This window comes from Carassius carassius, chromosome 43 (assembly GCF_963082965.1).
Source record: "Carassius carassius chromosome 43, fCarCar2.1, whole genome shotgun sequence".
Classification (NCBI taxonomy): Eukaryota; Metazoa; Chordata; class Actinopteri; order Cypriniformes; family Cyprinidae; genus Carassius; species Carassius carassius.
Genome location: NC_081797.1, coordinates 11,411,888 through 11,436,261, shown reverse-complemented (window position 1 = coordinate 11,436,261; position 24,374 = coordinate 11,411,888). Strand labels below are relative to the sequence as shown.

The following is a 24,374-nucleotide window of genomic DNA, read 5'->3' as shown; positions in this document are numbered from 1 at the left end:
GCTTTTTGAGTGAAAAGACCCTAAACTCACTAGGACTGAGGATGAATCGGATAATATCAGCACCTTTTCCTGTCTTGTTTTTTCCACCCACCTTAAAGCAACAAATACTGCTACCATTTCCACTGTGTAAACTCCTAAAAAAATCTGATATTCTTCTATTAATTCCTATTCCTTAGCAGGAATTGCCACCCCATATCCTGTCACTCCTGTCTCAGGTTTCTTAGAACCATCTGTATATATATGTAATCCTTTATAATCTTTATTTATGTGGCGCTTGAATGCACTTACCAAATCTATTTGATATTTTCCTTTCCTTTTTAACTCTAACAAATACCAGTCAATATCAGGCCAAACAAGTACGCATGGAGCCACCATCGGATATACAACTGCAGGGCTCATCTTCATATCAAATACTCCAAATTCTATTGCTACCTCATTGCCTACTCGACTAAAATTATCTCCGTTATATCTTGCATTCTCCCATGTCTCCTGCAACACTACTTTTGTGGGGTGGAAATCATTATGTCCCTGCAAATTAGCCCAATAGTTTGTCATCAACTGCCTCCTTCTTAATGCTAACGGCATTTCTCCCATTTCTACCTGTAGTGCAGGTACTGGTGAAGTTTTAAAAGCACCACTACACACTCTTAATGCCTGTGCCTGAATCATATCTAGTTTCTTTAATAAAGATTTGGCTGCTGACCCATAAGCTACACTGCCATAATCCAACACAGATCTTATCAGTGCCACATATATTGTTTTTAATGCCGAGCAACTAGCTCCCCATTCCCTACCTGTCAAACATCTCATCACATTAATTACTTTTTTGCATTTTCCTTCTATTTTCTTTATATGATCTGCCCATGTTAGCCGTGAATCGAAAATAACTCCCAAAAATTTGAATGTTCTGACCCTTTCTAACTCTTTCCCATACATATTTAACTTCATCCCTTCCTTAATTTGTTTCCTGGTGAAAAAGACTGTTTGTGTTTTTTCTACTCCACTTTTTTCTACTTTCCACTCCACCACCTCATCAATTGCTCCTTGTACTTTCCTGATTGCATGCTCCATATTCCTTCCCCTTTTCAACAAAGCTCCATCATCCGCAAACAATGACCTCCCTATATCCATTGGCACCTTTGTGAAGACATCATCAATCATGATGATAAAAAGTAGTGGGCTAATCACACTGCCTTGAGGCGTTCGATTGCCCACAGCGTACTGACTTGACATGTCTGACCCTATTTGTACTTCAATTTTCCTTTCAAACAAAAAATTCTTTATCTAATTAAAAACTCTTCCACCTACACCCGTCAAGTGCAACTTTATTAACAATCCTTCCTTCCACATCATGTCATAAGCTTTTTCTATATCAAAAAACACTGTAATGACTGATTCCTTATTGGCCTGCCTGAGCCATTCTTATTTCATTTTCTAGTCTTATCACCGAATCCATGGTACTCCTTCCTTTCCTAAAACCACTTTCATAGTTTGCTAGCTTTCCACTTTTTTCTAGTATATACGATAACCTTTCTGTTATCATCCTTTCCATAATTTTGCATACATTTGATGTTAATGCTATTGGCCTATAACTGGAGGGTTTAGAAGGATCCTTGTCAGGTTTTCTTATTGGAACGACTACTGCCTCTTTCCATGCATTCGGTAATCTTCCCTCCTCCTACACTCTATTATAAAGGTGCAGCAACCTCAAGAGCGCTCCTTTCCCTAGATGTTTTAGCATCTCATAGCATATCTTGTCTTTTCCTGGAGATGTTGGTTTAGCTCTATTTATTGCTCTCATCAACTCTGCCATATTAAAAGGTTCATCAATTTTATCATCAGTTTTTTCCCTCCAGTCTAACACACCTGGATGCTGATCCATTGTTCTTTCCTTTCTCACTTTGCATATTTCTGACAGGTTATCTGAACTGTGAATTTTTACAAATGCTTTTGCCATTATCTCTGCCTTATCCTTATTGGAGATTGCTGTTCCTTCCTCTGTAATTATAGCTGGAATTTCCCATTCCCTCCGTACTCCTCCCATCCTTTTTATCATTCCCCACACCTCTCCCACAGGTGTTGATCTTCTTATTTCATTGAAAAAAACTTTCCAACTTGCCCTTTTTGCTTGACGTACTGTTCTTCTCACAATAGCCTGCGCCTTCTTATACTGAATCAAATGCTGCATGTTATGGGTGTTTTTTACTAGTTTAAATGTCCTATTCCTGTTTTTAACAGCCTGACGACACTCTTCTGTCCACCATGGTACCAGTTTTTTATTCCTCCTTTGTTTACTCTTGGGAATAGATCCACCTGCTGCCATGATCCCCCAGGGGTTCTTCGTTGAAAATATTGATGTAGCTACTGTTGTTTTTTTTGTTGCTGTGTCAGTGTGTGGACTGCGGAATTTGGACAGAGACCGTTTTTATGAATGGAAGTCAACTGAATTAGTACGCTGAACACTGCTAAGAGATAAATAGCAATACAATCTGAAGAAATCTGACAGCTAACAAGATAATATGTTCAGGCACATAAGCAGTAGACTTACAGACTAGATACGAATTTCATCAAAAAGGTGATTTTTTTATTTATTTAACTATTAACGTGGTATTGTAATGAATTTGAGCATATTCCTGGAGAGCCTTGAATACCATTGGCTGAGAACTCTGTTTTAAGTGCTTCCCATAGCAAACCGCAGCTTTTCTTGATCAACAGGAAATCAAGGTATTTTTTCCCTTTGAGGTCCCTGATGACCACAATAAAGTGTTCCGTTAAAACTGGAAAGATCATCCAAAAACGAAAATTGTGTGATGTATGTACTAAAACCTGTATGACTTTCTTTCTACCATGGGATTCAAAAACAAAAATCATAAATAAAATATTGATTGATCTTCTTGTTGCCAATTGGATATGTTGCCATTCCTGCTCATGATCACAGGAAGAACTCCACATAGATGTTCTCAGAGTTTTCAAAATGTATTGGAAGTAGACACATTTATATACTTTGGTTCTTACTAATGTTATACAATTCAAGGTAATATTGACTTCTGATTTATAGATTAGTTTGCTACTTAAAAGCTTTTTTTCTTCTAGAAAAGAGAGAGCAAAAAGTCACACAGCATATGGTCAACTTAATTCCTGAGCAAAAGTCACGTGACAGATAGTAAATAACAGTATACAGTTCACTTAGTGCCCATCTGAGGCCCCTTGGGCCAACCTCCTGAAATCACTACTAATCCTCTCAGTGACAACAAAACTCTTACTCGCCCAATCCGCTGCATCTCTCCAGTGTGCCCACCCTTTTCTCCTCTCTTCATCTCCCTTCCGCACACATATGAACCCACTGTGTGGAGAGATTGTTATCCAAGTGGATTACACTGTAAATTGGGTGATGCAGGATTGGATGCTCTGGAAGTGAATCTCATCTGCAGCAGTGTGCTTGCCATTGCTTGATTTATATATTATAACTGGGATTATTTCATGTCATGGTTAACCATGGAACTTTGGAGAACATCTTTCAGGTGTGATTATTTGCAGATGATGTGATGAGAGCATATTTGATATCATGTCCACCTGAGTTTTACACGAAGAAAGAAGGACCTAATGATAACTAAGTGGATTACTTGGATTATCGGTATCATCCTGAATATGTGAAGCGTTGATTACTCCACACAGCTCAATGAGAATTTGAGACGTGTCTGGAAGATCTGAGCATGATTAGGAGTTCACTGACTTGGGTCATCAGGCCCTCCAAGAACTATTGGATGTGTAAGTTCAGTTGATAAGGAGCTCAGAAGGGTTGTAAGATATGTTTGAAACCATTTAGGCCAGCATGAATGGAAGTGAGTGGAATGGACGTTGGATTTTAGTCGTCCTACTTGAGTAGTGGATTCTCAGGATCTTCTTCTCATGACAGATGTGGCTCTTAAGGACAGATGTCAGCATCATGTATAACATCAGAGGGTCTTCTTAGATCACATTCTTCATGGTCTACACAGACTGGCTGTGTATCTTCACACATGCTCAAATGAAGATTCCACCAGAAACATAAGATTTACTTTCATTCAGTTGTTTAGCACCTTCATTTTTTGAGATAGGTCTTCCATTGGATTCGTTTTTCTCTGTTGATGATGTTTTGTCTTGAGGACGTTAGTCAGTTGCAATGTCAGGTTGCTTTTGATGGAATCACAGACCCATTGATGACTTTTTTTTGTTGGGTGGGGGCGGGGGTCAACGTGAATCATACTTATAGTTGCTCATAGTCACTAAATAAAATATAGACCAAATAATAATAAATAATAAAAAATATAAATCTAAAATTATAAACAAAACATTCATTTATTTTAAATTATATATAAATTATACACTTCGTGAGCCTTCTTGAAACATCAAAAGTTTTTTTTGACTTTTTTGGAAAATCAACTTAAATAAATAAATAATAACATGAATAAAATATGAGAAAAAATAAATAACATATCTAAAAGAAATTGAATAAATAAAATGAAAAAATAATATAACTAATTTAAAGTTGTATAAAATAATCAAAAATATTAATTAAAATCATATGTTTCCTCTAAGTAAATGTCACGCTTTTTAGGAATTACTGAGACAAACTTTGCTGTTTCCAGGAATGCTAGGCTATAGTTGTGACACTAGGCAGGCTCATCCACGTTCTGCTTTAGCTTTTTGTCATGTGATAGACTAGTGGCTGGGTGATTTGACCTAATGTGCAGTTCTTTTGCCTGATATATTTTAGAGAGCAAGTAGGGACGTACTCTTATCTGTGGAATCACAGTCGGTTACAGAATGATAGAGCGATCAGTGAAATGACTGAAGGCAGCTTGTTTCATCTTTCAGATCACTCTCATAATACTGTTTTGTCAGTTTTTAGACAGTTCTATACATGCAAATGCAGTAGGCCACATATTTAGATTCCATTTATAATGACTTGAATTCATTCAAATTGTAATTTTAATTGAACAATTATGTGATAAGCTGATTAATTCCCCAAATCATAGTTATTCACTCATATCAAGGTTTTCTAAGAAAAGGCTCCAGATGAAGATCATTTTAAGACTTTACATTTCTGATTGAATAATCATTTACTGCACTCTTGGGTTTTATTCTACTATATTGTACATCTCAAAATATATTCAAAGTAAGCATGATGTAAAACATATAGGCCTCAGTCTGGTACTTAATAAAGGGTGATGGGTCAGCAGAGCTTGGCATGATATTTCAGGTCTATAGTAAGTTACTCAGCATCTCAATGTGCTGACACAGAGCCGCTAAGAAATACTCTGAAAGACAGCTGCACCATGACATCTCTGTCGATGAATGAAATGAAATATGCGGTGTTTTCCACCAACCGGCAACCCGGGGTGCTGAAATACAATTGGGTAAATTTGCAGATTTCGAAGGAGAATAACTGACTGTAGCATTGTTTTTCAGATAAACAAGTATGTATGTTGACTTAACATGTTTCTTAAATATCTGCAAACATATTATGGTATTTTTATGCTTTAGCAGAGTCAAAAACCTACATAAAGCACCATTTAAATAAGACAAAAAAATATATGTTTTAATAATAGTAATTCTTTACATTTACATATAGCGCTTTTCTGGGCACTCAAAGCGCTTTACATTGTCAGGGGCTATCTCCTCATCCACCACCAGTGTGCAGCATCCCCCTTAATGAGGTATTTCAAGCAATAAAAACTAATGATGAATGACAAATGACAAATAATGACAAAATTCTTTTTTTGGGAGGCCCCCCTTTCCTTAGCTACATGAAGTCTTCATCTTTTTTGCTTTATTGATATAATTAAATGTTCCCCTCTCTTTTCAGCATTTCAAGCTGCTTGTTGAAGAACTCCATGTGAAGGGAGAGGCTAAAGTAAAAAAAGCCATGAAGGAGTCGTTCTGCATCCTCGCTGACTTCAGTATCATTCGCACAAATATACAACGCTCTGTATATGGTACCAACCCTCTGCAAATCCTCCATGTTTCTCTTCCTGTCTCCTAGGCCAGAGCAACTGGTCAGGGCAGCCTATGTAACCAAGCAATTATGCTGATCACAGACGGGGCCATGGAAGATTTCCAATCAGTGTTTGAAGAGTTCAACTGCCCTGACAAGAAGGTAAGACACAATCTGCTCGCTCTACAGGGAATGGAGGACAAAGCATATGACGTACTATAAAATCTGCATCCCGCTCTGTTAAATTGTTGGAAAACCTTCTGGTAAAATGTATTTTTCATTGCACACTTTTCCTTTATGAACAGATTTTAAGACAATGTGACTTTATTGAACATGAATGTATGGATATATTTCCTCAGGAGCAATAATTAAAGTTAAGTAACAAAATGTAATGGTTTCAGGTACGAGTTTTCACTTACCTTATTGGCAGAGATATGACCTTCTCAGAAAACATCAAATGGATTGCATGCAACAATAAGGGTATGTAGTCAGCCAGTATTAATAATAATTTACTCTCCCTCATGTGCTACCAAACCTGTATTTCTTTCTTGCTTCTGTAGAACAAATTATTGAACCATTCAAGCCCCTGAAAAGAACACAAAGGCATCATAAAAGTATCATTTTCCATATGACTCGTGCTCTATTTCATATCTTCTGAAAACATATGATAGTTTTTGTGGGAAACGGAAATTGAATTAGTCCACTACAGCTAGATCACCCGAAACAATGAGCTGAACTCACTTTGATTCAGTAGGTCGGGTCATTAATGAATCACCCAGTTAATGAATGATTCATTAATTGAATTTTTTATGTACCTTTCAGATCAGATTATTCTGGTGTTGTGAACCAGATCAATTTGTTCATTGAAAACCATGATTTGTTCAGATTAATTCCTGATTCTTTCTCAAAGGTGAAGTTTTTACAGTGAGTAATGACTTAAATTGTTGTTTGTTGTCTCAATCAAAGGCAAAGCTATCTTACAACTTAAGAAGGCTTGGAAAATTGTAAATAAAGTCATATGGACCACTTTTATGTGATTTTTGGAAGCTTGAAAGCTCCAGATCATCGAGCTTTTAAGTATGCTAATGGTATATTTCCACAACAGGAACATATTCAGTAATCTTATACTCATTACTCATATTTGATATTTACAGGTTATTATACTCGCATCTCTAGACTGGCTGATGTACAGGAGAATGTCATGGAGTATCTTCTTGTTCTGAGTCGACCGATGGTCATCAACCATGGCCATGACATAATCTGGACCGAGGCGTATATGGTCAGCATGGTGAGTGTATGATTCAGACTTTTCAGAAGAACTGAAATACAGAATTCACATTTCCTCATTTCCCACTACTCATTTCCAACTGTGCTCATTTCAAGGCATTTTAATGTGATTTGTTGTGCTGTTTACTCTTATATTACGGATTCTGTACTAATGTGATTCTTTTCCATTCATCACCATAATCATTTCTATCATACAGCTTCCTAACACTAAGGTGGTAACTCTTAGCCACAGTAAAATACATACCACTGTACTTTAGCATAGGTGTTTAGTCATTAACCTGGTCAGCATACCAGGACTTCTTGGTTTAGTACTCCCCCTGCTGCTTATCATCATTTATCACATTTATGTTGGACATGATGGAGCTTTCACTAATAGAATCAACATAAAATGTTGTTTTCAACCCATTTTACTGCCATAATTTGATGTATTTATACGTGAAACATGAAAAGGTGTAGAGGAACAATTTGTTATTCATCTGAATTTTTTTTATCATGAAAAATGGGCATGATGAGACTAGTAAGTAACTTCTGCAGTTAAAGTGTAAGATACTAAATTCCTCATGTTTCTCCCGTAGCTGTTTAAAAGCAAAGCTCACAGTCTTCTGCTCATGACGTCAGTGGCCATGCCAGTGTTCAGTAAGAAGAAAGAAACACTTTCTCATGGCATTCTGCTGGGAGTGGTGGGAACTGACGTTCCTCTGCTGGAGGTCATGAAACTTGCCCCGCGATATAAGGTTAAAACGACAATTTGACGACAATTAAACATATTTACATTACGAATTCTCAATACAATTTCCCTACTACCATTTTTTTGTAATTTATTTCAAAAAGTGAAAATGTCATATATTCTAGATTTATTACATTATACATAATTTTGATGATTAGAGCTTTCAGCTCATGAAAGTCAAAAATCCAGTGTCTAAAAAAACTGTTATATTTACATTTGAGTTTCATAAATTACCATCTCTATAGTATAAATTCTGTGTATCTTTTGTTCTTTGAACCCACAATAATGGGGTAGACTGTCGACTTGGCAATGATCCAGAAGACAATCACTGACACCCTCCACAAAGAGGGTAAGCCACAGAAGCTCATTACTTAAAGGGCTGGCTGTTCACAGAGTGCTGTATCAAAGCATATTAAATCCAAAATTTACTGGAAGGAAGAAACTGGATAGGAAAAGGTGCTCAAGCAAGAGGGATGACCGCAAGCTTTAGAATACTGTAAAGCAAAGCCGATTCAAACACTTGGGAGAGCTTCACAAGGAGTGGATGGAAGTTGGACTCAGTGCATCAAGAGTCACCACGCTCAGAGGTCTTCAGGAAAAGGGCTACCAAGCCACTTCTGAAACAGAAACAACATCAGAAGCGTCTTACCTGGGGTAAGGAGAAAAAGAACTGTTGCTCAGTGTTCCAAAGTCCTCTTTTCAGATAAAAGAGGCACAGAATCCATGGTGCTTGTAGTCCAGTGTGAAGTTTCCCAAATCAGTGATGATTTGGGGTGCTGTGACGTCTGCTGGTGTTGGTCCATTGTTTTTTATCAAGTTCAAAGTCAATGCTTTATGTAGATGCTAATTTCTCGTTTTCCAGTTGTACTTATCACTGCCCACAGTGCCAGAACCATTTTCAAGTGGTTTGCTGACCATGATATTACTTTGATTGGCCAGCCAGCATACCTGACCTGAACCCCAAATGGAATCTATGGGATATTTTCAAGAGAAAAATTAGAAGCAGTTGATCCAACAATACAGATGAGCTGAAGGCTCAATAGTGCCTCAGAAGTGCCACAAGCTGATTGCTTTAATGATTATATATATGTATATGTACAGTATGTGTGTAGTATGTACACTGGTGGTGGATATATAGTTATTTATTTACTATTATTATTACAAGCACTTCCTGTGTTTATTTTCCCCTTTATGATAAATCACTTGTTATATTCCACAATTTTAAGCCACTTTGGATAAAAGTGCCTACTAAATGAATAAATGTAAATGTAAAATAAATCAGCTTAAATGATAGGCCGTATACAATAAATGCTACCATGAAGTATACATATTTTACAATTTAACTATATTAATATATAACTGGATATTTAATCAATTATTATTACAAAGAATACATTACTACTTCTTTCTTGGTCAATTATTTATAACAATGGAAAAATCAGACATAAATAATGTGCATAAATATATGATCAGACTCAGTTCAACATAAAATACTTTTTAAGACATATGATGAACATAGCTACAATACTGTTACAATGTCAACAAAAATATGAAATGATGAATGCTGATTATTTGATCTTTTAGCTTGGAGCACATGGTTATGCCTTCCTCATCACAAACAATGGATACATTCTGGCACATCGTGATTTAAGACCACTGGTGAGTCCATCTGAATCTTCTTACTCTCTCAGTCACTCAAACATCTGCTCCTCTAGACTTAAAATTTAACCAACTGATATTGATTTGTGAATTTTGTAACAGTACAGTCATGGGAAGAAATTGAAACCCAAACCCAACTACAACAGTGTAGATCTGTCAGAGGTTTAGTAGGAAGACACTAAGAACAGTGTGTGTTGCCACGCACAGTACAAAAACTTCCTGTAAGCATCATCTCTGTTTCAAGGCTCAGAAATATCATAATGATGTCCTGCCCTGTCTGTGCAGTTGAGAACAGCCATGGTGAAGGGAGAAACTGGCACTCTGACTTTAGATGTGAGAGCAGCTGTGGATAAAGGGGTGAGTGTGTTTGCATCAGCCATCTTTTGTGTTAAAAACGTTAAATTACTTTTACTACTCCTTCTAGGTGAATCGTACAAGTACTGACAAGAATGTGTGATATTCTCATTACATGTTGCATTACCGTAATCAAAGTGTTTTTATTTTCACACTATTTCACATTATTTTAATCTTATGCATGCAAAACTAGTTTGCTAAAATACTGTATAGTTTGTTTGTTTTTTCCTTCAGTAAAATGTGACCTGGACATGTTCTTGATAGGTTTCGTAAGATTCATCCTTTTAAGCCCAAAACACACATGGCTACAGTGAAAGAGAGTGTGAGTTTTCCTCAAGTGTATTTAACATGTTTATGCATTACTTTCTATGCAGATGACATATAGTTAAAACAGGAAGTTATGCTCATCCGCTGATTTTCACGTTTATTATACTGTGGCTAGTTTGGCTAACGTTTTCAACTAAGAGTGTACTTTCAACTCTGTTTAACACGTTTTACCACGTTCAACAGCACATGGTTATAAATAATTACCATATGCTATTCTTAAAGTAAAGGATTATTGTTGTGTCAGGTGACGAGATACTTCTTCAGCAAGTTCTTTTTGATGCAGCGGTAACAGCACCGCTAGAGGCCTTCTGGACGGGGCTAATGCTAACCGCCCCGGGTAAGAGGCTTTATTTAATCTTTGTATGATGTGCATTAAGCAAAGCCAGACATTTTTGTGTGTCCCTCTTTTATTTTGAAAAACATTTTGGAAAAATAGGAGAGTCAGTGTTTACAGTCATTCTTTCTTTGCTTTTATCTCCGTATAGTGTAGATGAGGGCATGGAGTCGGCTTTCCTGGGAACGCGATCTGGGCTCATGCGTGTGATCAGATATGCAGGAAGTGAGAAGCGTGTTGGAAAGTGAGTGAACGATTTAAAAAAAAAACTAAAAACTCAGTAGCAATAAAAAACATTCTTCTATGTTCCGCATGATGATATAAACAAAGGTGCTTTAAAAAGTCATTGTTTAATGGATTTGTTGCAATGATACAGCTACAGTAAACTATGACCTCTGTCCAACAAGGAAGAACACTTTTGTAGGGGTAACATCTGTGATGGTTACTGAAGGGGAAAGAAAACAGCTGCTGGAGGTAAGATATCTGTCTGTCATTGTTTATATGCTCAAATCTGATTTTACATTTAACATATCATTTTGTGAACATTCAGCATGTTATTAATTATTTAAAATGGAGTAGGTTCCAAAAATTTGAGACCATATTAGAATTTTTTGAGCTGATATTAAATATTTGATTGTTTAAAAGCACTAATAATCTTTAGCCAATCTGAAAATGAATATCCATTTTTCACACTGTGCAAATTAATGCCTTGTAGAATTTAAAATGATTGATTTTAGTAGTGCTGTCAAAGAATTAATTGCGATTAATCTAATCCAAAATAAAAGTTTTTGTTTGCATAATATATGTGTGTGTACTGTGTATATTTATTTCTATATTTTAATGAAAATAAATATATAAAAAAAATGTTCTGAAATATATACATGCATGTTTAAGTAATAAATATAGACAGCACACATACATATATTATGTAAACAAAAACTTTTATTTTGGATGTGATTCATCTCCATTAATCGTTTGACAGCACTAGTTTTTAGCATATATATATATATAAAATTGTGGCCAAAAAGTACAGAATTTTAAAAACATGAAAATAATAATAAACTTAATTACTATAACTGTCAACCAGAATTTTAATACTGGTGCATCCCTAATGAAGACATAAATTATTTATATATTAAACCGAGATATATTTAAAATATGTTTCTCAGTTTTAGAAAAATATACTAATATGCTAAGTAACAACTGATTGATTGCAACTATAAGAAAACAAACACAGGTGGTTTGTTAGGAGAAATCATAAAAAAAAAAAAACGTTTACATAAAATCATATTCAGCGTTTTCTTTCTATGTTCCTTTAATCTACTTAACAGCTATAGAGTAGTTGAATATATTTGTCTTTTTGTGTTTTTTTTTAGCCAGTTTGTAGGAGCTGTAATTGCTCCTGAACTACATTGGGTCATTTGCTCTCCAACTCTCACTCCCAAACAAATATTTATAAATCTATATACACAATGATAAACCGCTTTAAACACACACTTCTGGAGGAAATGCCATCCACGCTACGCACTCTGTGGCTTCTGCTCCCTTTCCGATAGTCGGCATCAGATCCTCCTTTTCATCCTGCTCTGGTTCCTTTGCCACCATCAGCGGCTGTTGCCGTTGGCTGTTTCCCTCTACCAGCTGCTGCTGTTCGTGAGCCATCAGCATTGCATAGATGCAGCCGTAGGTGGCTGTTACTACCATCATCACACACACCACGCCACACACCACCCCAGCTACCACCACCGTGGCAGTCGCTCGACGCACACTCACAGGCCGGTAGCGCTGGCGCATGCAGTCTCCGGCCGACCCAGCCGGTACCTGGTGGCCCTCGGCTGCAGATGGGTACCTTGTCTCCAGATAGAGGGGGTAACAGTGTCTGAACATCTCCATAGGGATACTGCGAAGATCCTTACCATGCAAATTAGCAGGAAAGGAGCAGTTGGCAGAATCTATCCTGCCACCTATGGCATGATAGAAGAGAAAGTTACATAACTTTTATGAAAACGTCAATGCAATTTAAGATATTACCCGAGTAAATACAAAATGCAGTTTTGAAATAATGATTTCATTTATTAAGAATTTTGTCCCACTCTTCTTTGCAGAATTGTTTTAATTCAGCCACATTAAAGGGTTTTGAGCATGAATGGACCGTTTAAGGTCATGCCACAGCATCTCAATGGGATTTAAGTCCAGACTTTGACTTGGCCACTCCAAAACCTTAATTTTGTTTTTCTTGAGCCATTCAGAGGTGGACTTTCTGGTGTGTTTGGGATCATTGTCCTGCTGGAGAACCCAAGTGCACTTGATGCTTCCATCAATTATAGCAAGTCATCCAGGGCTTGTATTCATAAAGATTCTAAGAATCCTCTCAGAAAGCTCTTAATTTAGCTTAAAAACTTTAAGTAGGAGTCTTAGCTGTGTAAGAGTGATTTTAAGTATAGGGTCTATTCTAATTCTCACTTTGAATTTACAGGAGTAATTTACTATTTGACCGTTCTCTCTCTCTCACACACACATTATATGAGTGTATATAAATCCTTTTTTTTATTTACCATGCTTGTAATTTCCTATAAGGTATTTGATTGGCTTAGAATGATAAAAATTGTTCTCTCCACTCTTTCCAATTACAGTGATTGCTGTTCTATTTAAGTGGCGGTTTGAATGTTGGTTTTAATGTATCAAACATGGAATCAAAACCAAGAAGGGCGAGAAAGCCAACCTGGACAGAGGAACATAGTTTACTGTAAGCCCAGTTAGTGGATGAACACAAAGCCATTCTTAAAGGAAAATTGGGGCCAGGTGTCACAGCAAGGGACAAGAAGCAGACATGGAAGCGTATAGCACAAACTATCAACGGTTCATTCCCCCTGCTTGTGCGCACCTATAAGCCTGCTATATTCATAAATGCAGTTTTTTTGAGCCTGCAATGTGGGAATGTCCAGTGGAAACGAAATGAACTGCGACACAATAAGAGGTTCTGAAAGTGCTGTAATTGTTTGTGTGATCACTCTGCTTACAGAACGTTGTGACAGACCCAAATCATCTTTTAAGGGTTAAGATGCTTTCTGAATTACTTTTTTCTTTACTAAGATTTTTTCTTTAAATTTTAAGAGTAAACGCCCACATTTCTAAGAATTTTCTTAGAATTTAGTCACTAGGAGCTACTTCTTGCATTAAGATTCATTATGAATACGGACCCAGGTCTTTAACCAGCAAAGCATCCCCAGTTCATCCCTCTACCACCACTATGTTTGACTGTTGGCATGATGTTCTTTTCATGAAATGCTGTGTTGGTTTTATGCCAAATGTAACGGGACACACACCTTCCAAAACGTTCAACTTTTGTCTCATCAATCCACAAAATATTTGCTCAAAAGTCTTGGGGTTAATCAAGATATTATTTGGCAAATATGAGACGAGCCTTTGTGTTCTTTTTGGTCAGCAAAGGGTTTTGTCTTGGAGCTCTCCCATGGAGGCCGTTTCTTTCTTATTGTTGAATCGTGAACACTGACCTTAATTGAGGCAAGTAAGGCCTGCAGCTCTTTAAATGTTGTTGTGGGTTCTTTTATGACCTCCTGGATGAGTCGTCGTCGTCGTCATGCTCTTGAAGTAATTTTGGTAGGCCGGCCAGTCCTGGGAAGGTTCCCCACTGTTCCAAGTTTTCCAGACTGATACGTGTCAACTATTTTGTTTCTCATCTGTTTTTGAATTTCTTTAGATTGTGGCATGATGTTTTGCTCTTTAAGCATGCTTCACTTTGTCAGACAGGTTCTGTTTAAGTGATTTCTTGATTCAGCAGGTCTGGCAGTAATCAGGCATGGGTGTGGCTAGTGAAACTGAACTCAGTTCTCTTAAATAATGTGGTTAATCGCAATTCTTTCATGATTTAACAGGAGGGGGCAATTAATTTTTCACATAGGGCCAGGCAGGTTTGGACAGCTTTTTTCCTTTAGTAAATGAAATCATCATTTAAAAACTGCATTTTGTATTTACTTGCTTTATCTTTGTGTAATATTACAATTTGTTTGATGATCTGAATGTTTTAGGTGTGACAAATATGCAAAGAATTGTGATAAATGACCTCTCTCACCTGTGTATACAATCCATTCCAGCCAATGCTTGAGTGGAATTAAATTGCAGTTACAATTCCATGGGTTTCCATCTAGCAGAAGTTGCTGTAGAGCATTCGCTGGCTCAAGTGAAGTCCGCTCCAGAGTTCTCAGCTTGTTGCCTAGAAGCGAGAGCCACACTAGGTTCTGGAGACCATCCAGAAGGTGTGTGGGTATGGAGCTGAGACTGTTAAAGGAAAGATCTAGACGCCTAAGCTCAGTCAGACCTTTGAACTGATGTGGATTCAGTTCCTTAAGCCTGTTGTCTCTTAGAACTAATTCTCTTAGGCTGTTGAGTCCAGAGAACAAGTTAATGGGGAGCCTCACAACAAGGTTTTCAGAGAGATCCAGGACCTCTAGGTTGTTCAAGTGGGAGAAGCTTGAAGCGAAGACACTAGAGAGAAGGTTTTTGGAGAGGTCTAGATGAAGCAGGCTGCTGAGATTGGAAAAACACCCAGGGTTGATGCTGAAGAGAAGGTTTCTGGAGAGGTCTAGATGTAGCAAGCCACTAAAATTGGAAAAACTCCCAGGTTCCACAGTGGTGAAGTTATTATTTGAGAGGTTGAGGTAGCTTGCGTCAAAGGGTAGCTGGTTCAGGATGGAGTCCAAGGAAGCCAGTTCGTTAGGGTCACTGCAGTCTGTATGGTTTACATTGCAGGTACAGCCTGATGGACAACTTGAAGATGTTCCACAGGAGCTCAGAAGAGTCATCAAGAGACCTGAGGAAACTAGAGAAAAATGAGATGGTTAGGAAATAGAGAGAGTTGAGAAGGTTGAAGATGTTGTAAAAGGGTAAAGATCTTACTTATAATCTTCATGCTGGACTGCATTGTCCACCAACCCTGTTGTAAGAGTTCCTGAGCAAATCTTTGGAAGAGCATCCACTGGTCTACACCAAAAGAATGCCTTCCTTCTCCATCATGATGAATCCACCAGGAAATTTGTTGAATTCACTTGGAATTGATGTAGTTACAAACAAAGCAAACACTGTTAAAATAATGATTAAAGAAGGATGGGTGGGTGCTATGATGCATGTTCTGTTGGTACAGATTTTATGCAATATTACTAAGAAACTGACTACAATTAAATGTTAAATAAATGCCCTGTGAAGGCTGAACATGTATTACATCATGGAGTCTAAATATTACAGACCTGAAATGAATTTGAGTCTTCAGAAGGCAAACAAATAGTGAAAGAGAGTACTTTGTATAAAAGCTGCCCAGAGGCCCATTGCTTGTTATGAGAGAAAAAAGCCAAGTGAAAAACTAGAGGTATTGTGAGGTTACATACAAAGTATATTTTCAGCTGCTTCACACATCTCAAATTTCTTTTTGAATATTTTATATTATTAGGTGAAAGAGATAATTTGCTATGCATGTACAGTATATGTGTGTATTATATATATATATATATATATATATGTATAATACAAACACACCAGCATTGCTTTTTCTCCTTTTTGCCCATCACATTTGTTGTATTAAACTATCAAGGATTAAACTGTCCACACCATTAGATAATAAATCAGAGCTGAGAACAACATCCGCTTTATCAGCGAAAAGAGGATCAAATTGTGCATTCTGGAATGTGCTCTTCTAATAATACATAACATTTTATGAGTCTGTTAAAAAAATCCCAAATATTTCTATATCTGATTGAAGTGGAATGTTCTATAGATCTAGAATAGAAAGAAAACCCCTAAAGAAAATTATTAAAAGCATAGATTTAAGAATAAATGGTATTCATTTATTTTATACTAAAATTGTTGTAAAGAATGCAATTATTTTGTCTAACGAAGTCCTAAATATTGAATAGCACAACAACGACCACTGCTTGTTTAACCTGATCAGTGAGAAATGATTATGATTGCACTAAAAGCGAATCAGACCTGAAACATACCTTCCACCAGTCCTCATCTAGGGGTCCTCATGATTACTCCTGTAAACATAGAGTGAGCCAATCGACAGAAAATGAAAGAAACAAGAGGAACTAGCAGCTCACAGCTTGAAAAATCCAGAATGTGTATGAGCGCGGCTCACATCAGGAAGTAGGACTAACATTAGGACAGACTGTGTCTGCCTCCACGGCCAGAGAGAGAAAGATGGATGGACTGAGGAGGGGGCAGAAGAGATAAAACACCAGCTGATACAGCTTAGAAAATGGTAGTCTCTTCAGTTTTTTCATGAATCTTTGTGGTAGCTTATGATGTTGAACATATAAGGATTAATCGTGTAATATACGGCATCAACAGATGTTGTCAAGCAAAACATTAATACAGGGTTCTCACGCACATGGAAAACCTGGAAATATAAGGGAATTTTAAAATGAAGATGAAGAGAATTATTATATATATTTTTTTTTTGTAATGCCTAGCACAGAAAAATATATAATTGACTAGAAATATGAATTAAATCTCTATGATATTATATAAAAAAATATCCAAACTGCTAAAAAAATATAAAATATTTAATTTCACTAGAAATTGTCTATAAAAGGATTTTAAAGTTGATGGAAACATTATTGTAAATATTTATGGATGTTCTTATCCAAAATATATATTTTTTATAATGCTCTGCACAAAAATATTTAATTGACTGGAAATATGAATGCAACCTCTATGAAATGATCTTAAAGGTTTTCCGATTTTCCTTTTTTCTTCCGTGTGCAGATATTGGAATGCAAGCATCCCTGGACTTGCTGGAGAGAGTGTTCCTGTCCATTGCCAAACAAGTGAGTTTTAACTCAAAAATATTCAAATTCGATATTTGAGTTATTTATGTCCTGCAAGAAAATGTGTACATTTTCTGTTGAATTTATGTACATTTCCTTCCACTCAAAAACGCTGTGCAATGCTATGAGTAATTCACTATGAAACGTCTGTAAAAAAATCTATACGGAAAAAGTCCTTCATATTAATACACCACACTGAGCTGTGTTTTACAGACTTTTCTTGAGTGTGTGTAGTGTAAAGGGAGACTCTATGACATCAATCTAGCAAATATTAAAGGTCTTTGATTAATGATGTTTATCAGTTCCTGTCCGCCTCACACTGACGAAAGAGCAAATAGTGTTTGTCACTGGAGATTTCGAAGTGTACATGTACATGCTCACGTCTGCAGGCCTCCAGGGCAATTTATCAAGATGTTTGCTACTTACCAAACACTTTTTTTATTCAGTGCGATTTGCCACATGACTTATAGTCCCTTCTGGGGTTTAAACCTAGGACTTTTCAAACACCACCCCTGTTTCACACAAGGACTCTTTTCTTGTAGTGTTTGTCATTTAGTGCAACAAACACAAACAACTCTCCAAAACATTCTCCCAAATTTTTTCCCACTTGTTTTGTTATTTTTCTTTCCTTATTTCCTCTTGTCAGCCAAACAACACAGACGTAAGCATTGCATTGTTATTTCTAAGGCATGTTCAACTACTATGGTACTCTTTGGTGTCCCATTAATTTAAGTTTACATAACCACTCACAAATTTAGACCTGCACCAAATTAGTTGCAATTGTTATATACAACCTCCATTTGTTAGCAAAAATAATTTTTAGGCCCTAATTTGTTCCCCATTTATAGTCTCTTAATGTAATCTCTTTACAGTTAATTTAGTAATTTGTCAACTGTAGTGTTTGCTCAGTATAATGCATTTGATATAATAACCTTGCCCATTTACTAAAGCCCTTGCGGCTGTCTTCTTCCTCTTTGCAGTGCAGTGATGTGGACGGTATATGTCCTCTCAGCTGTGAGAGCAATGTGAGTGAAGCTAATTGACTCTTCTTTGTGTCATCTTTATGTAATCTGTGAATCGTTGTTCTGAATCAGTTTACACGAACCGATTCACTAGAACTGAATTCTAATCCAGTTCAACAAGGGAGATTGTCAATTCTAATCCATCTGTTTTTTTACAGGATGTGAACTGTTACCTTGTTGACAATAATGACTTCACACTGGTCTCAAAGGAAAAAGGGGACGTAAGTATTTCAAATGGTTCATTGAACACACATTGACCTTTTGTGACAACATGCCACAATAGCATTTATTCACAGAAGAGAAGCTGGAAGATGGTGACTTGTGTTAGGTGACGGCTCTAGCTGCATGTTTCCAGTACCCAGGGGGCAGGTGACAAGATGAGGACTCGATAATGTACCACAAGCTTGTCCTTGGAGTGAATAGATGGGGTCTCAAACAAGACAGTGTTTGTGAGAATGAGAATTAGAATTGACCTGGTGAAATTGGATAAGCTGGGAAAGGTTGCCACATCTTTTTGAATTTTATCTTTTGGGCTTTTATTTATATAACAGTAAACTGGGAAATAGGAGCGTCGAAATGGAGAATGATGCCCTTTATGCAAATGAATATGATGCTTGCATACAACCTTTGACCAACAGAAGGCTGCTTGATTTAAAAGTAATTTCTGTGGGAGCTGTGCTTCATATTGTACATTGATACACTATTGACAATACACAATGGACTAATCAATTTGATCGTACCTTTTATACACTCTGAGTAGTGCATAACTTATTTCAAGTTTACCAAAAAATAAAAACTTCCTGAAAATGTTCTCACCCTCAGGGCATTCAACAATGAGATACATTTGTTTCTTCGTTGGTACTGATTTATAGAAATTTAACAATACATCACCAGTGGATCATCTGCAGTGAATGGGTGCCGTCAGAATGAGAGTCCAAACAGCTGATAAAAAAACCTCACAATAATCCACAAGTAACCCACACAACAGTCAATCAATTAACATCAAGTGAAAGGATCTGTGTTTGTAATCAATTAATTTTTTAACTTCAAGCAGTTGCTTCTGACTATCCATAATGTATGGATACAGCTAAATATTGTAGAAACTTAATTTTCTGTAAAGTTGCTTTGCAATGATTTGTATCGTAAAAAGCGCTATAAAAATAAACTTGAATTGAATTGAACTGAATTAATGTTGCTTCCTCCAGTGAAAAAAGTAATCTTGTCTGAATCAGGAGAAGAATATGGATAGATCAAGCACAACTTACAAAAAAAAAAAAAACAGTACAAAACTGTTCTAAACAAATATGTTAGTGGATTTTGATGTGAGAGGACTTTTTCAGTGTGTTATTATCGATTATGGACTTTTTTTTATATTTTAGCCAGAAGCGACATTTTAATGTTTAAATGTTTTAATGATGTATTTTTTTCTTCTGTAATGCTAAATTTCTCCAGATCTTTTCCAAAGAAGAAACAAACTTCTATAATTCTTCAAAGGCCTGAGAGTGAGTACATTTTCAGAAAGTGTTCATTTTTTGGGTGAATTATTCCTTTAATTCACTGTTCAGCTTCATCTTATTATGGTAAAAATATTTTTTAAAACCATATCGATTTTCTTCTTCAAAAACATTATTTAGTGCATTGTTAAATATAAATTATGATATTTTAGTCAACAGTATGCTTTATAATTATCATCATTATTGTTGACTTATGTATTAGATTGAATTGTGTATTAGTGTATTTTGTTGCATATATCTCTATATGCTGACAATAGTCTCATTCCATAACCACAGCTGTTTGTAGCAACAAATGCACTGTAGCTATGTGAGCAGTAGCCTGGAGATTAATGCTTATGGAGTCTAATCCCAGATTGCCATAGGGCAGACAGGGCAGATTCAGGCATCTGTTTGCACATCTGGATCACTGCACATCTGTCTGTCTATGAGCGTGTGTGTGTGTATGTGTGTATGTGTGTGTGTGTGTGTGTGTTTGTTCATCATGGGATTCAGAAATTATTTCATATAGTGTCATACTGTATATATAAACCTGAAGAATCCTTCACTGTATGCTTTAGTCTCTGTGTCTTTGTTTTCTTTCACACAGTTTGGTCAATTCTTCGGGGGAATAGATGGATCTGTCATGGCCAAGTTACTAAATTCAGGCCTGTTTTAAAGGTAACTGGTCTCCTCAGATATTATATATAATATAATAAAGTTTTTTTTTTCTTTGGTGAATTATTCATTTATAGTTTGGTGGTACTTTCAAAATCTGAACATGAAGTAATGCTGTATATGAAATGACTTAGTCCTCTGTACTGACTTACATAGATCTAGGTTTATATGGTTTTCTTGACAAAATATTAGTCTAGTCTGAAAGTTCAGAAGATCCTGATTTATTATCACAACAAAATCTCCACAACACAAAAGAAACAAGCTACGACACAACAAAATTAACACAACACAATGGAAACAAGTCGCAACAACAGAAACAAGCCACAAAACAGCAAAATTAGCACAACAGAAAAGGAAACGAGATGGAACACAATGTGAAAAAGTCACAACACAACAGAAACAAGCCGCAAAACAACAACACAATGTAAACCAATGCAACGCAATGGAAAAAAGTCGCAACACAATAGAAACTAGCCACAGAACAACTACATTTGCAACATACAATGAAAAAAAGCCACAATACAACAGAAACAAGCTGCAAAACAACAAAATTAGCACAACACAACAGAAACAAGATGCAACATAATGGAAACAAGTCACAATGCAACAAAATAAGAACAAAACAACGGAAACAAGCCACAACACAACAAAATGATCACAACACAACAAATTTAGTCATGTGCATTGTGTTGTGGTGATTTTGTTGTGTTGATGAGGAGTAACATGAGCTTTTTTTGGCTCATTGAAGACAACCCTCGCTGCTGCATTCTGGATCAACTGCAGAGGCTTGACAGTACATGCAGGAAGGCCCGCCAAGAGAGCATTACAATAGTCCAGTCTGGAGAGAACAAGAGCTTGGACAAGAAGTTAGGTGGCTTGCTCTGACAGGAAGGGTCTAATCTTCCTAAGGTTGTATAAGGAAAACCTGCAGGACCGGGTCGTTGTAGCAATGTGGAAGCTTAACTGATGATCCATCACAACTCCTAGGTTTCTGGCTGTCCTCGAAGGAGTAATGGTTGATGAGGCCAGATGTATAGAGAAGTTGTGATGAAGCAATGGATTAGCTGGAATAACCAGGAGGTCCGTCTTCATAAGGTTAGGCTGAAGGTGATGGTCATTCATCCAGCTAGAAATGTCACTCAGACAGGCTGAAATGCGAGCAGCTACCGTCGGGTCATCTGGCTGGAAAGAGAAGTAGAGTTGGGTGTCATCAGCGTAGCAGTGATAAGAAACGCCATGCTTCTGAATGACAGATCCTAATGACGTCATGTAGATGGAGAAGAGAAGTGGTCCAAGTACTGAGCCTTGAGGAACCCCAGTAGCAAGGTGGTGTGACTTTGAAACATCACCCCTCCAAGACACACTGAAGGATCTGTCAGAGAGGTAGGACTTAACCAACAGGAGTGCAGTTCCAGGGATGCCCATCTTTCTGAGGGTGGACAGGAGAATCTGGTGATTAACAGTGTCAAAAGCAGCAGACAGGTCCAGTAAGATGAGTACCGAGGATTTTGAAGCTGCTCTTGCTAGTCGCAGGGCTTCAGTAACCAAGAGCAGAGCAGTCTCAGTTGAGTGGCCACTTTTGAAGCCAGATTGGTTGCTGTCCAGGAGGTTGATCTGTACAAAGAACATAGAAAGCTGGTTGAACACAGCTCGCTCAAGTGTCTTTGCAATGAATGGAAGAAGGGATACCGGTCTGTAGTTTTCAAGAAGTGCTGGATTTAGAGATGGTTTCTTGAGCAGTGGGCTTACCCGAGCCTGCTTGAATGCTAAGGGAAATGTTCCAGAATGAAGAGAGGAGTTGATAATGTGAGTAAGCGAAGGTATGACTGAAGAAGAGATTGCTTGAAGGAGGTGAGTGGGGATCGGATCAAGTGGACAAGTAGTAGGATGATTGGACAGGAGAAGTTTGGAGACGTCCATCTCTGAGAGTGGGGAGAAGGAGGAGAAAGAGTGTGTGTCAGTCATTGTGAAGTTGTCCTCCGTCTGCGGTGTGGAGAATTGGTCACTGACGGATCTTGTCTTATTTGTGAAGAAAACTGCAAAGTTGTCCGCTGTAAGAGTCAATGGAGGAGGTGGTGGCGGCGGATTAAGAAGAGAAGAGAAAGTCTTGAAGAGTGTCCGAGCGTCACAACAGCTGTTTATTTTGTTGTGGTAGTAGGATGTTTTAGCCTTGAAGACATTTGCAGAGAAGGAAGAGAGGAGAGGAGAGACTCCTCTCCTCTCTTCCTTCCTTGAATATATCCTTCCTTGATGATGAGTTTCTTGTAATTGAAATGTGGTTTGGTTAAACCTAGTGAAACTGAGGAATTCTTAACTCCTTTGAACATAACGCCACAGTTAAGTGCAACAGGATGAAATCTCAGAAGATTCGCAGACGACCAGAGTCTTGACACCCATACCATCCTCATGTAAGCCCCCACAATCATACAGTGCATGAACAAGTGTGCATATATATGACAATATTAAATTAAATTAATTTTTTTGGTGTATTTTTGTTCTTACAGGAAAATGCCAAGGATTGTGGTGGAGCATGTGGGATAGCAGTATCTCTCACTCTCTACTACATATGTTTGGCCACTTCATTGGCTCTGCACTGAATAACAAATTATCCTTCTGCCATGACCGCTGTCTAACAGACTCTTTTAGGTACCCTCTGAGAATGCACTATTTAAATTTGTGAGTAAGGAAAGGACATATTTATTTTATGAATGTAATACTGTAATCATTTATTCAGACTAATTTATGATGATGTGTATTAATGTATAAAATGTTATAGTGCTATACTGTTTTTATATTAACATTGTTATGTGATTTCTTTTTGTTGTGGACCCCAGGAAGACTGGTGACAGCTAATGGGGATCCATTTTACAATAAACAATAACAGTGGACCCAAGCACCACAAAAGCCACATTGAGCCACATTTTCAGAAACTCTGTATTGAAAAGCATTTCATATGTTGTGTGAGAAGGATAGTTTAATACTTTTTTAAAACTTATACATGTGTGTATTTTAGTATCAGAAAGCTTATTGATCTGAGACCAGTATTGTTTAAATATGGCTTGAAAGTGGTTGAGAAATGTTTTGTGTGCGAACAGAAAATAGTGAAAGACAATGGAATTACTCAGTGTTTGTGTGATTAAAAGTGCAGAAAGTGTTAAAAAAATTATTTGAACGTTTTGTTGAAATTTGTGTTTATATACAAAATATCTTCTTGTACAAGTAATATAGTATAATAGAATTAGCTGAATTAATGAACTCTGTAAGCCCACTTATTTTATTTAGTTTATGTAAACAAACACACATACAGTATGCACATACTGTATACAAACACACATTGATTTATTTTTTGGCTTATTATTTTTTTAACTGTATAAGACCATTAATATAAAAAATACAAATATAATTTAATTGTTATATATACATACACACACACACTTATATGCAGATTTATTTTTAAATCGTTTTATTCAATTTTGATATATATATATATATATATATATATATATATATATATATATATATATATTGACTTTATTAATAAATATGTAATTTTTAATTATTTCAATTTTGTATTAATATTTGTTGACTTTTGTTAACTATTATATAAATAGGTAGAATTGTATTATATTATTACAAAAATATATAGAATTTAATATTAACTGTATATAAACACAAAA

General features: G+C 36.6%; 1 protein-coding gene and 1 pseudogene across 1 annotated transcript; one reads left to right on the top strand and one right to left on the bottom strand.

Annotated features, from left to right (window-relative positions):
* The first annotated feature begins 5,318 nt into the window (after positions 1–5,318).
* On the top strand, positions 5,319–20,698 carry LOC132124806 (voltage-dependent calcium channel subunit alpha-2/delta-4-like; annotated as a pseudogene).
* On the bottom strand, positions 11,693–12,709 carry LOC132124926 (leucine-rich repeat and transmembrane domain-containing protein 2-like). Its single transcript, XM_059536091.1, has one exon. It carries the CDS (start codon positions 12,556–12,558, stop codon positions 12,151–12,153), a length of 408 nt encoding a protein of 135 aa, XP_059392074.1. The 5' UTR covers positions 12,559–12,709; the 3' UTR covers positions 11,693–12,150.
* Positions 20,699–24,374: the final 3,676 nt, after the last annotated feature.